This window comes from Gossypium hirsutum, chromosome D12, assembly GCF_007990345.1.
Source record: "Gossypium hirsutum isolate 1008001.06 chromosome D12, Gossypium_hirsutum_v2.1, whole genome shotgun sequence".
Taxonomy (NCBI): Eukaryota; Viridiplantae; Streptophyta; class Magnoliopsida; order Malvales; family Malvaceae; genus Gossypium; species Gossypium hirsutum.
Genome location: NC_053448.1, coordinates 11,294,307 through 11,308,036, shown reverse-complemented (window position 1 = coordinate 11,308,036; position 13,730 = coordinate 11,294,307). Strand labels below are relative to the sequence as shown.

The following is a 13,730-nucleotide window of genomic DNA, read 5'->3' as shown; positions in this document are numbered from 1 at the left end:
TATTTACGGAGTGTCATTAAGGTGGTATTAAAGTTTTGTTAAAAAATACGTTTCGATAGTTAATTAATTAAAAATGACTAAATCGTAAAAGATGTAAAATTTAGTCACTATTTGATTTGAGTGATTAAATGGTTTATTGAATAAGGAAAAGGGACTTAGTTGGCAATTAGACCATTATTAAAAATAATGGACAAAGGTGGACATTAAAAGGGTGAATTTTAATATTATAACAAAGGTTAAATTAGTAATTTAACAATTAAAAGAAAAGTAAAACAAATAAAACGTGGCATCATCTTCTTTAACCTTTGTTTTTCCACCGAAATTGTTAAAGAAGGAAGCCATAGCTAGGGCTTAGTATTCGGCCAACTTTGGTTTGATGATTTGGAAAGCAAATTTTGCCATTTTCTTTTAATTTTTATGTTTTTGAGATCGTTGCAACTAGGTTCAGTTAACTCGTACCTTCGTTTCTGATTCTGTTAAAAATTTTGGAAGTTTCCATTGATAAATATTAGATGTTTTTGATGAATAACATAGATTTGGAGCTTTGATTGTGTTGTGTGATGATTTTGTAAAGCGATTTTTATTAAATATTGATTTTAGGATTAAGTTGTAAAAATGTCAAAATATTAAGGTTTGATAGTGAATTTTAGGTTTATTAGGGGCTGTATGAGGGTCTAGAATATTTGGATAGATTATTAGTTTGAGAAAATTAGTTAATTTGATAGATTAACTAATTAAGGGATTAAATTGTAAAAATTGTAAAAGTTTGGGGTAATTGCATAAATTCAAAAACTAAAAGGGTATTAATTGTAAAATGGATTGGAAATGAAATATATGCTAATAAATGAGTAATTTTATATTTTAGATCAAGATCCCGTAAATACTCGTGGAAAAGGAAAAATAGCGAAATAGTCCCTAAACTTCTACAATTGCTACAATTCAGTCTAGGTAAGTTTGTATAGTTAAAATTTAATATTTTTTTAAATTGATGATTGATATTATGCATATATTCTATTGTTGGAAATGAATTATTGTTTGAATTATAATATTGAGTTGGATATTCAGTTTGAATTGAATGCAAGATTTGAGTACATTCGTGATTTGGTGTATCACGGGGATTTGGAGGGGAGATGGTATTGGAGGGAGATATCGGCATTTTACCCAAGTAAATCGGGGTTCAGCATTTTTTGCAAAATCTCGTCTTTTACTTTCTGTTTGGCATGATTGGCTAGATCAGCTCTTACGAGTTTCTGTTTAGCTCTTACGAGCTCCTGTTCAGCTTTCGAGCTTCTATTGGTGTATTCGGGAGGACCAGCTCTTATGAGCTTCTGTTGACGATGTACTCTTATCCGCAAGTCGTTCTTCGAATGGAAAAATCTCGGTATGGTGACTTATTTAATGAATTTGAAAGACATATTATTTATTTTTGTATTGATTTGAATACGGATGTATTCATCGATTGAAGTTGTGAATGGCAGAGAGTTGTCATGGATGATTTTTATTATTTGATTTATTATATTTAGTTTGGTAAGATTTTTGTTTATCTCATCAAACTTGCTGAGCTTCATTAAGCTTACTTGTGTTGTTTAATGTCATTGTAAATTTTCGGAAGGTTGGACGACCGGATCGACACTCAAGTCACACTATTCAGTTTATTTCGGTAGTTTTTGAAACTTTAAATTCAGATTATATGGCATGTATAGGCTCTTGTGCTATTTTGGTTAATGTTTGGCTTATGTAAATGTTATGAATGATATTTTGTGCAAATAACCAATTTGCAAAGGGTATGAGAATGAGGTATAGTTGTTATGCTAGTATGTGTGGCTTACATATATTTGATTTGTTGTAGTTTTGATTTGGTATTGCTTGAATGAGTTGATGAATTGAATTAATGTGTATTTTGAGATTAAATTGTATATAACCGTGGTACCAATGAGGGTACATTGGTTAGGCACATATTAGGTTGGTTTTGATGTGTTTTTGACCCGATTAATGTCATTTTAATTTTGTATTTTGGTTAGTATTTGAGTTTCTTAAGGTCCAAGCAATTTGATTATGTTTGTATTGATGGATGATTTGAATGATTTACTATTCTGTTGTTCTGTAATACTCCATAACCCTGTTCCGGCGACGGATACGAATTAGTGGTATTACAATTCAATGCTGTTTCTCTATAAATATGAGTTATGAGTTGAACCATTTGCATTACATTATTAAGCATCATTATTCTGTCGAAAAATAGTGGAAATTTAATTTAGACTAAATCTTATTTTTTGGAAAAACTTATAGTTTCTAGTTAGAGAGAATTAACTTTCTCATTAAAAGTTAAGAAAAGTTTTCATTTTGCGCACTTAGTTCGTTTTGTTTGAGTCCACACTTAAAACAATTCGGGGTTCGATGATAGCGAAAAAGGTCGTTCGGTAAAAAACTGTGATAGACTTTAACTGCCTCGTACAAAGAAAAAATATAATTTTAGTTATGGATTTATCGTTATAAATATCATAAGACTCGATTTTAAGAAAAAATTTGAACTTCCACTATACTTAAAAATACTATTTTTTAAACTGAATTTTCAAACATCTTATTCACTAAATCAACAATTGAGCACGATTGGCATAAATCTTCTACTAGCCTAACATTTAAGGATGACATTTGCAAATAAAAATTTAACCAAGAAATTGTAAACTTAAAAGGTATTGACATCCGTTGGTCATTCTAAGACATTTAGGTGGTGTCACAACTTATTTTGCAAACTAAAAAAATTGTGATTCAGTAAATTAATAAATTTTCTTCCTAATAATAAGAAAAAAAAAATTAAGTAAAATATCAAGTTGAAACTAAAATTATAAAATGACTATCGAGTAGAAGCTTTTATTAATTAAACACAATTTCTATAAAGTGTAATGTAATACTAAATAGTGATTGAACTATGATCCTTATTTTAAATTGGTTCCCAAACTTGAAAACATTTTAAATTGTTGCTACATAACTTTTAAAATTAAAAAGTAATGCTGAAAAAAAAAAAGAGAGGACGGTAGTTTTTGTAAAAGCTTCAGAAACCTCAAAACCAAGATTTTTCTAACATCAGTTTTACAATATTTATTTTTCTTTTAAAGTTTTTATTTTAAATTATGTCACATACAACTAATGTCTCATTTAATGGTTAAATTAAAGATTTTAGTAATGGAAAGACCTTTTTGATATAACATCAATAGTTTAATAATATAATTAGAATATTTCAAAATTTAAAAACCATTTAAAATAAAGATTATAATCAAGAGATATTTGGTGCAGTTAACTCAATTTAGAATTCAATCTCTATATTTATATATCCTTTTTCTTCTACCACTTTCTAATGTAATTGTTGCAGAGACATTAGTAAAATAACAATAATATAAAATATTTATTTAAATCACAACATCAAACCAAAACAATATATAAGCATATAATATATATATATATAAACTGGAAAATAGATACTGGCAGTTGAAACCTATTTTAACAGTTTTCTTAAGACAAATTCAGCTGCTCTTTTGGTGCTGGAGAAACGTTGGTCGAGTGTTTCCTAGGATACAACAACAATATGAGCACGGCTGAATTAAAGGCATTAACTCCTTTTAATTCCAACAATATAAGATCTATTGAGAAAAATTAATATTTCATATTGGGCTAAAATATCTACAAGTTTACCAATCTAGTCATTGCACATCACCTACGAGTGCCCCCAATCACGAGGGAAAGTATCAATTTAATCATTCAATAATTATTAAGTTGGTCCACATATATAAACATATGTCACAGTTGATATCTAGTCAATGTGAGACTAAGCTTTCCATTTTCCTCGACATAATTCACAGGTGACTTATTTTGAGCATCAATTTCTCATTCATCACTCAATCATTTTGAGCATATGATATACCATTGTAAAGATCTCATTCTCGGGAATTCGATATGTCGTGTCCTAACGCATTGGATATAACATGTTGTTTTCTCGAGACGAGGATTCTTCTAAAAATAAAGGTAGTATGCGGTATTTAGGAATTTCAGGAAATTGAACCCTAACTTACTGGGTTTTGATTTTTCATTTGACCCAAATAACCAAATATCCTTCTCAACATGCACGGTTTTTTTAAAAGTCAAAAGTTAAACTTAATTTTGAGGACTTAAAATGTTGCACTCTAACTCACTGAGTGTGACAATTTATTTCTTTAAAATAAATGAGTCTCATCATCCAAATCAATTTATTCAAGTTAAAAAGATCATATTTTAAAATCTTTTCAAAATTTCGACACTAAGACATTAAAAAATCAATTCGGTACCAATTTTAGACGTCACGAGGGTGCTAACCCTTCCTCGTGCGTAACCGACTCCTGAACCTGTTTTCTCAAAATTCGCAGACTTAAATTTATTTTCAAGGTGATCCGATCACACCTCAATAAAAGATTGGTGGCAACTCCAATTTTTGTTTTTTTTTTGTCGACAACAAACTTTTTTTTATTTAAAAAAATGGTTTCGACAATTATATGTATAATTTATATGGAATTATTTTTAGTGTATATATGTGTGTATAAAATGTATTGTAATTTGTAACTTATAGAATTTTATATTCTATGTTTTTTAAAAAAAATTATTCATCCGATTATTTTAATTAGTTTACTGGTGATTAAATTATTTTTAGATTTTCATATTAATTATTATAATTTTTTATCAAAATATCTTTAGGAGATTGATCATTAGTTTATTTGATTATTAATGTTGATGTATTATACGTTTGGTTGCTCCATATTGTGAATTTAGTTTACTATTCATCATTTGCTTTATATATTGTTATTCAATTATATTGTTTGTAAGAATTGAATTTCATTAAAATATTATAATCGTTTTATTTCAAAACTCCTAAAAAAGCTTGGTTTTCATAAGTTCTCGAGAAAATTGTGCCCTAACTTACTGAGCTTCAATTATTCTCGATGGCTTTATATCATCAAGTGTTCATTTTATTAAAACCATACGATTGCTAAAATAAAGTTCTTAAGATTACAAAATGTTGGATCCTAACTTACTGGATGTGGCGTTTTGTTGTCTCGATTTTAAAATAAAGGCGATATTTGAGGTTTAAGAATTTCGAGAAATTGAACCCTAACTTACTAGATTCTGATTTCTCGATTGACTTAAACAATCAAGTAACCTTCTTTAAACATATGATTTTTTTTAAAAAAGGAACACATTTAATTTCGAAGATTGAATTGTAACACCCTAACTCACTGAGTGTGATAATTTATTTCTTCGAAATAAGTGCAGCTTATCATTCAATCTAGTTTATTCACGTTTTCTCATCAAGGATCGTATTTTAAAATATTTTGAAGGTTTCGACATTAAGACATTAAACAATCAATTTGGTATCAATTTTGGGCGCTACGAGGGTGTAACCCTTCCTCGTACGTAACCGGCTCCCGAACTTGTTTTCTCCAATTTCGAAGGCCAAAATCATTTTTAAATGGTGAACCGATCACACCTCAATAAAAGATCGGTGGCGACTCCATTTTCAAAGTCGATTCCCATTTTTCAAATAATTTAAAAATGGTTTCAACATCGAGTGCTGGTCTTGAATGTCCTATTGATGACTGGGTCCTGCATTTGTTGCAGATTCTCCACAGCTCGTGTGAGCAACATCGTATAGCTAACATTCCAACCCACAGCTTGTGTGAGAATTATTGAAAATGAAAGGTTATTATTATATGGAAAGGCACACTATGTGTGTGAGCATTCCCGAGTATCTGATGCAATTCTAGATGGTTCAATGGGTACGTAAAGGAAATGGAATGATTCATTATCTTATTAAAAGGTTGATGGATAAATGATGTATCTTATGAAATCTAATTGTGTTATAAATGAATTTATATGTATTACGGATGAACCTACTAACTTGTGAGCTAGATGGTGCTTGAATTGGCTTTTACTAAGCTATTGATCTTGGTAATGATATCATGTTTATTCTATAAATTGTGCTAATAAAATGGTAAGTTATGCTTAAGTCTATATGAGCTGACTAAATACTCCTTGCTTACGTAGTTACTTTCCTTTGTTTTATAGATATTTAGAAGCTTGACCGGTTGGAAGCTCGTCGGAGACCTATCACACTATCCAGTAATCATTTCGGTAGTTTTTGAGTATTTTGGCCAATGTTAATAATGCCATGTATAGGATTTTTTTAGTTGAACGTGTAATGGATGTTTTGGTATGTTTATGCCTTTGAAGTTTATGTTTGGTTTAATGGACTTGTAATGCTTTGTTAAGTTAGGTCATTTTGACCACTTTTAGGTAATTGAAATGCAAGGTCTTTTGGTATGTTTGGTCATATGTGATATCTTTTGGTAGGTAATTGAACTAGGTTTTTGTGCTTGGAATATGACAATATTGGCATGCTTTAGTACAATTGTGGTGCCTTTGAATGACATATTGGTTAGATGAATTAAGATGTTTGAAATGGCATGTTTAGGTGTGTTTGAATAATGTTTAAATCCTTTGAATGTGTGCTTAAATGGTATGGTTGGGTAGATTTGGTCTGGCTTTGAAATGGCATGTTTTTAAGGTCAATTTATGGATCACACAACCTGGTACACGAGCTATCACACGGCCTGGCTATATGGCCGTGTGTCATTTGAAATTTCTTAGTGTTTTAAGTCAGTGAGTTACACGGCCTAGCATATGGTCGTGTGTGGCAAGTCAAAGAGTTACACGGCTTGGCACACGACTGTGTGACCCTACTCGATGAGTTACACTGGTGAGGACACGAGCTAGGACATAGTCGTGTGTCCCTTATTCGATTGTTACACGACATGGGCTATGTCACACGGCCGTGTGACCCCTGTTTTAACATTTTTGCAACTTTTTCTTAAAACTTCTATTTTGTTTTAAATTAGTACTGAATTGCTTCTAAGCTATTTTTAGGCCCTCGAAGGCTCGATTTAGGGACCAAATGCATATGGTTGATATGATTTTGATTGAGATTAATTTATTAAATGTTATGATGATAAATGTTTTTCGATTGATTGGTAATGTTCTGTAACCCTAATTCGACGACGGAGACGGGTTAAGGGTGTTACATCGGTGATATGAAAGAGAAAGTCAGTGAAAAATATTCCCAGCGTTGTGGAAGGAGGATAAGGAAACTATTCTAGAAATTTCAAGTTTCGTCAAATCCTATCAAATTTACTGAGATGGAACTTTTGTACGATGATGACGTTGAGAAAATGGTCGCATTGTATTGCTCACCAAGGAGGTTAAACACTGAACCGATTCAGTTATTTGCTGAGTTAGAAGATGCGAAGTCCGTTGAAAATGTAACACAATTAAGTTAACAATATGGAGTTGAAGACCCGCGTACAGAGGTTCCTAGGTCGTTTGTGTATGGTTTTGACTTCGATTTGAATGTTGGCTGTTCAAATCAGTATGGTGGTAGATTACAGATACATCCAGTCGTTATTGAAACCGATGCACTTGGTGAAGATGGATATGATAATAATGATTGTTATTATCACAAAGATGAAGATTTTAGTGACCTTGATTTAGATAATGTCCTAGACAATATCGATGACGAAGGACCAAATCATGGAAATAATCACGCCCTTTCGATCGAAAACCCAAGTAGTGGCATCGCCATACTCAATGATCCCTGGGCCCATATGTCGATCGTCGATCTCGATGCGATGTATGTTTCCGAGTTCCCCAAGTACCTGGACATCATACCTGCTCACCTAATGTTAAAAGATTCTGAATCGAAAAAATTGTTGGTGGATCAAAGATTCGTGAGCAAAGATGAGTGTGTCGATGCCATCAAGCACTATAGTTTGAAGGTTTCTGCCAACTACAGGGTGGCTGACTCTAAATTGATGATCTATGTTGGTAAGTGTTGGAAGTTTATAGAAGGGTGCAAGTGGCAGGTACGAGTTGCATTTATCCAAAGGTCCCAACAGTAGGAGATACGAAAATATGTTGGGCCTCATACATGCACTTCTGCTTGTATAATGCAGGACCACCGAAAGCTTGAATAAAAAACCATCTGCAACTGCATATTGGCAATGGTTAAAGACAACCCCACCATTGTTGTATCGGTGTTGATTACCGAAATGCAAGAACGGTTCCACTACCGAGTTTCATACCGGAAGGCATGATTGGCTAAATAGATGACTATGAATCAGTTGTACAGAGATTGGGATGCTTCATACAACGAACTCTAAGGGTGGATTGTCGTAATGCTAGAGTACATTCTAGGGATTATCGTTGAGTTGTAGACATTGCCTTATCACGACGGAGGCAACCAACTACATCCAGGGAAAAAAAATTTCACCGTATGTTTTGGACATTCAGTCCCTGCATTCGAGTCTTTCCCTACTACAAGCCACTTCAGCAGGTAGATGGGACCTGGCTGTACAAGAAACGTATGCAAATCCTCCTCATTACGGTTGCATAAGACATGAACCGAAACATTCTACCGATAGCCTTTTCTATCATTGAAGGAGAGAACTCGGAGTCATGGCAATTTCTTGTGAAGAACTTGCGGAAATATTTGTCACTCAAGACAATGTTTGCATCATTTCTGATAGATCAAAAGGGCTAGTTGCTGCAATTAGGCGTCCAGGTGTTCCGTGGAGATTCGTCTACTAGATCAGACACATTGTGCTGAACTTCCATAAGGAATTAAAATATGTGGATTGGAAAAGACAAGTTTTGAAGATTAGTAATTATTTGACTCACTTTTTTTCCCATTTGCTTACAGTTTGCCAAACGACACTAAACATGTTGTAACACTTTATACTAATACTTAAGCTATTAATTTTATCTAAATTTACCTTAAAAATAATATCAACCAATAAAAATGTGAAATATAATATAATTACATATCTAAAAAAAATTAAACTTTTAACAAAAGTTTTAAATTAATAATAATTATAATAATAACAAAAATAAATCAATACCTAAATTTTTTTTGGGAAGATCTCCAGTTGTAAAGAGGGAGAAAAGAAGGAATCATCCAAAAGTTTGTAATATATATAAAAAATTAAAGATACAAATTAATTAGTACAAACATCTACTAATATAACTAATTATACTAAAAGAACCATATTTTTATTTAATTTTCGGAGATAATAAATTAAATATTAACTTCTTAATAAAATATAACATACTTTAAACTATTAAATTAGTATTAAAAATATTAATTAAAAAAAGGGAGGGAAACTGAAACTTACCTTCGGTGGTGGCGGGGGGAAGAGGAACCTTCAGCTTAAAAATTTGAGTGGAGGTTGAGGGACCAAACCAACTCCTTTTTATACTAAAAAAAGTATTTGTATTATATTTTTTAAAGCCAAAACAGTAAAAAATTTAGTATAATAAATTTTTCGGGTATTGGAACTCGAGCCCCTGACCAACGGGTCACATCTACGGCAGGCTGTCAGGTCACGGGTCTAGGTTCCAATACCCGAAAAAAATTATTATACTTGTTTTTTTAACTGTTTCAACTTAAATTTTTTTAAAAAAAATATTTGAGTGTTACCTAACACATCAGCAGTACTAATAAAAAATTATTATTTTTTCTTTTGTTTGTATACTGTAGTATTTTTTGTGTTAAATACGAGTGCCGTTGATTGGGCAAGCTACACTCAAAAAATATTTTTTTTAAAATTAAAGTGGTGCCACCGATTGGTCAGGTGACACTGGTATATCACTATTGCATCTGCTTATTCCCATAAATATTAATCCTCTTATGATGTATTTTTTTTACATTATTTAAGAAAGATTAACCCAAATTAAATCTATAATATGAATATAATATATAAGTTAAGTCCTTCCATCAAATGACACGTTTGCTCCAAGCTAATAGTTGTTTTTAGTTTCCTTTCCATTCTACTAATATGTTGGAGAATCAAGTTATGCCTCGGTTCTTATTAAATTTGTGAAAATTTATTATAATAATTAAAAATTATTTTTATTTAAATTTATTTCTAAAAATATATAAATATTAATACAACGTTTAAATTATTTTAACATTAAATGATTATTGAATCCGGTAAAACAAAAACCTAACTTAAATCATGATTAAAAAATTGCGATTTGATTTCGATGTATATTTGAGCCAATTAAAAGAAAAAGTTAATATCTTGTTTGAATTTAGTTGGTTCCGAATATTTTTTATTATCTAATTAGCAATTGAATTTATATTCCGATTGTATTTTTGCATTAACATTATTAATTTTATGCTGTTTATGGCATTGATGGTGAATTCTATATTAATATGTGACAATCTTTTAGTATGACATGTAGTAAACATAAATTTAAATTTTTTTAAAAATATATAAATTAATTTTAAAAAGTATAATTTTTTTGGACAAGTTCGGGGACCAACTAAGTACTTCCGGTCAAGTTTAGGGGGCAAACTACATGTTACCCCTTAAAAATTTAACGTTGTTAACAAATTGGGGGCAATGGTTTTTACGAAACAAGTTCATGTATCAACTAAGTACAAAAAAATTAAGTACCAACAATATACTTTTACTTGTAGACAAGTTTAGGGAGTAAACTACATATTACCCCCCCCAAAAAAAAAAACTTCAATGTTACTTCTCTTTAGACTTGTTTGTGGGTTGGGCTACCCACCCAGGTCTACTCGAAATTTGGAGGGTTTGGATAAAAATATTAAGTACGTTTAAAATATGGATTAGGCTCGAGTTTGAATATTTAAGGCCTAAGCCCAGCTCGGCCCGACTCATTTTTAAATTTATAATATGTTATATATGTTATGTTATTTTTATGTATTATGTAATTTATAACACATAAAAATTAAATATATACTAAATATATAATACTATTTTAATGTAAACATTAGAAAAATATTAACATGACTATATAAAAAATTTTAATAAATAAAAAATATACAAATTCTTAAATATTGAATTAAAATAATATAAATATATTTTAAAAAATAATATGAGCAGACTTGAGTTAACCTTTTACAAATATGGATAGATTTGATCAAAATTTTATACCCATATTTCAAATCAAACCGAGTTTAAACAAATATAAAATATATCAATGTTATACTTAGATTTGATCCGAACCCAACTTCAACCCACCCATAAACAAGACTTCTATATTACTTGATTCGCGTCCTCGTCAAAACTTTTAATTAAAAACTAGAATGTTTTTGCCGTTTAGATAGGCTTCAAATTTTTTTAATATAATTTTAATTATATTATAATTATTTATTTGATATTTATTGAAACTGTAGTATATATTTATTAAAGTAATTATGATCGAAATTTTTAATTAAAAATATTATCTAAAAAGATGATTTTTTTATTAAATCAAATGATAAATAATTGCTTTATGTATAGAACTTTTTAATTCAAATTATGATTATAATCTCTTTACTATATTTAAATTTAAGATTTAATATTTATATTTTAATTTAATTTAATTTAATTTAATTTAGTTCTATTTTTATTTACTTCAAATAATTAGTACTCTTAATTATTTTGAGTAAAAATATCATTTCAAACTTAACATTTTGAAATAAATTCTTTATGTGTTAAAAATGTGTACTTATCATACTAAAATAAATTCGTTTTGTGTGTGTTAGAAAGGTGTTTTTAAAAAAGCTCACGACATCATTTTAACCATAATAATTAAGGATGTTAACTATTTGAATCAATTAATGTCATTGATAAAGTAGATGATCAAATTATGCCAAATTAAAATATCAAGACTAAATGCTAAATCTTAACATAGCAGAGGGCTCAATGCTGAAAATTTACCTCTATCCTATAGCGGAAAAGGAAAAAGGACGTCAGACAGAAACGCTTGGGACCTACTTATATTTCAAGACTAAATCTTAAGCATTAACATAGCAGAGGGATCAATGTTGAGGTTTTACCTCTATCTTATAGTGGGGAAATAAGAAAAAGGACGCGTGTTATAATAAAAAATGCTTGTGACATTCTGTTTATATAAGTAGTACAGTATAGATAACTAAAACAACACAAATCTATCTCACATTCTCACCGACTTAAATCCAACTTTAACATCACATTTGTTAGTGGAGTAATTATGTTATCACATGTTCCGTACATACATTCAAGATAATTAGATTATTATTTAAAAATGTAATGAATTAATTATATTTGTTTTATAGGTAAATATCATCTGCACCACGGTCCACAGCATTGATTAATATATAATTTGGTTTTGGTCTGTAGTTCATCGATTGCTATTTGCTATGTGATTTGGTTAGCGATGATGGTTCCAATGAGTTGCTGTTTCTTGGCTTGTTAAGTGGGTAAGTGCACCAGATGGTGCATGCTGAAAGCAGAATGCCAGTCTAAGCAAACACATCCAAATATAAACGATAACATATATACGTCAAATGCTAAGAATCCACCACCCTGAAACTATTTGTGATTATATAATTAGATAGGTTCTAGGTAAACAGGCAATAGGACAAACCTCCCTTGCTATGGAGTCCAGGTGAACAAACCAAAGAATCTGATATATATATATATACCCATCTTTCTCTTTAAATAAGATCATCATGCTGCTGCAATACTTAACCTAGCTAAGAGTTTTTCTTGATTTAAATTTTAGAAACTTTAGTTTGGTTTCCATGGTAAAGAAGACTGTTTTGAAGGTTGATCTCTCAGGCGAAAAAGGCAGGAAGAAGCTTCTTAAGGCAATCTCTGGAGTACAAGGTAAACACTTGGCTAGAAACAGTACCATATTCCTCTTTGGCTTTGTAATAATTGATGGCAAAATTTGAAGCTGTATCCGAACACATGTTTATCAAACATTAATATTTATGTACGTATTGTTAAATTTATTGGTGTGCAGGGGTGGATAAGATAGAGGTGGACGCTGCCAAGGGAACTATATCAGTAACAGGCGATGCAGACCCATATGATATTATAGTTCGAACGAGAAAAGTAGGGAAATTTGTAGAGCTGGTGACTGTAGGGCCTCCCCCAGCACCTCCAAAGGAACCCCAGAAGAAGCCCGAAGAGAAGAAGGCTGAGCCCAAGAAAGATGATAAGAAGACTGACCCAAATCCCCAATTCCACTATCCTGTAGTCTATATGGATAGATATAATGAGCCCAACGTTGGGTGCTCAATCATGTGATAATAATAATTGGTTGTAGTTATGTTGATTTAATTTTAGCTTGATTGACATAGACATTGTTGTCAATGTAAGAGGATGTAGGTTCAAGTGTGCTAAAGCGTACTATCATTCTATTTATAGGTTGGGGAGGGACTAATGATAGTTCTAGGCATTGTGTCAAAAAGAGCAGATATGATCAGAACATATAATGAGATTGTTTTTAAAAAAATGATTTTATTTATTTTTACTTAAACTTGCTTTTCAGAACAAACTTTTATATATATATATAATATTGAGTAGGAGATGGAATCACGCTATTTTAATTATGTCAAATAAGTGTTCAACAAAAATTTTAACCACCATCCAATAAGTTAAGACTAGAAGATCAAAGTTATTTGTCGGTGACTTTAATTGCTTTTGCTACGAACAAAATGAGTATACGTGTCCATGGATTTTTTCCCAATTTTTTATTTAACTGGTCCACTTAACTCAGATGTTTTCAATATTTATCAGAGATGTTGAAATGTTTTTAAAATATATTTTTGAATTGATACTTTACTATTTTTAAATAGGACAAATTATAAA

The 13,730-nt window shown here is 30.7% G+C and overlaps 1 protein-coding gene across 1 annotated transcript; it reads left to right on the top strand.

Moving 5' to 3' along the window:
• The first annotated feature begins 12,620 nt into the window (after window positions 1-12,620).
• LOC107947519 (heavy metal-associated isoprenylated plant protein 43) lies at window positions 12,621-13,324 on the top strand. The gene is made up of 2 exons (XM_016882149.2): window positions 12,621-12,740; window positions 12,880-13,324. The coding sequence occupies exons 1-2, from the start codon at window positions 12,656-12,658 to the stop codon at window positions 13,164-13,166; spliced, it is 372 nt and encodes a 123-aa protein (XP_016737638.1). The 5' UTR covers window positions 12,621-12,655; the 3' UTR covers window positions 13,167-13,324.
• Window positions 13,325-13,730: the final 406 nt, after the last annotated feature.

Bases quoted from the DNA above. Each gene is read 5' to 3' on its own strand.
- LOC107947519 (XM_016882149.2), top strand. From the start codon at position 12,656: ATGGTAAAGAAGACTGTTTTGAAGGTTGATCTCTCAGGCGAAAAAGGC. The intron at 12,741-12,879 runs GTAAACACTTGG...ATTGGTGTGCAG, and splicing joins GGCAATCTCTGGAGTACAAG to GGGTGGATAAGATAGAGGTG.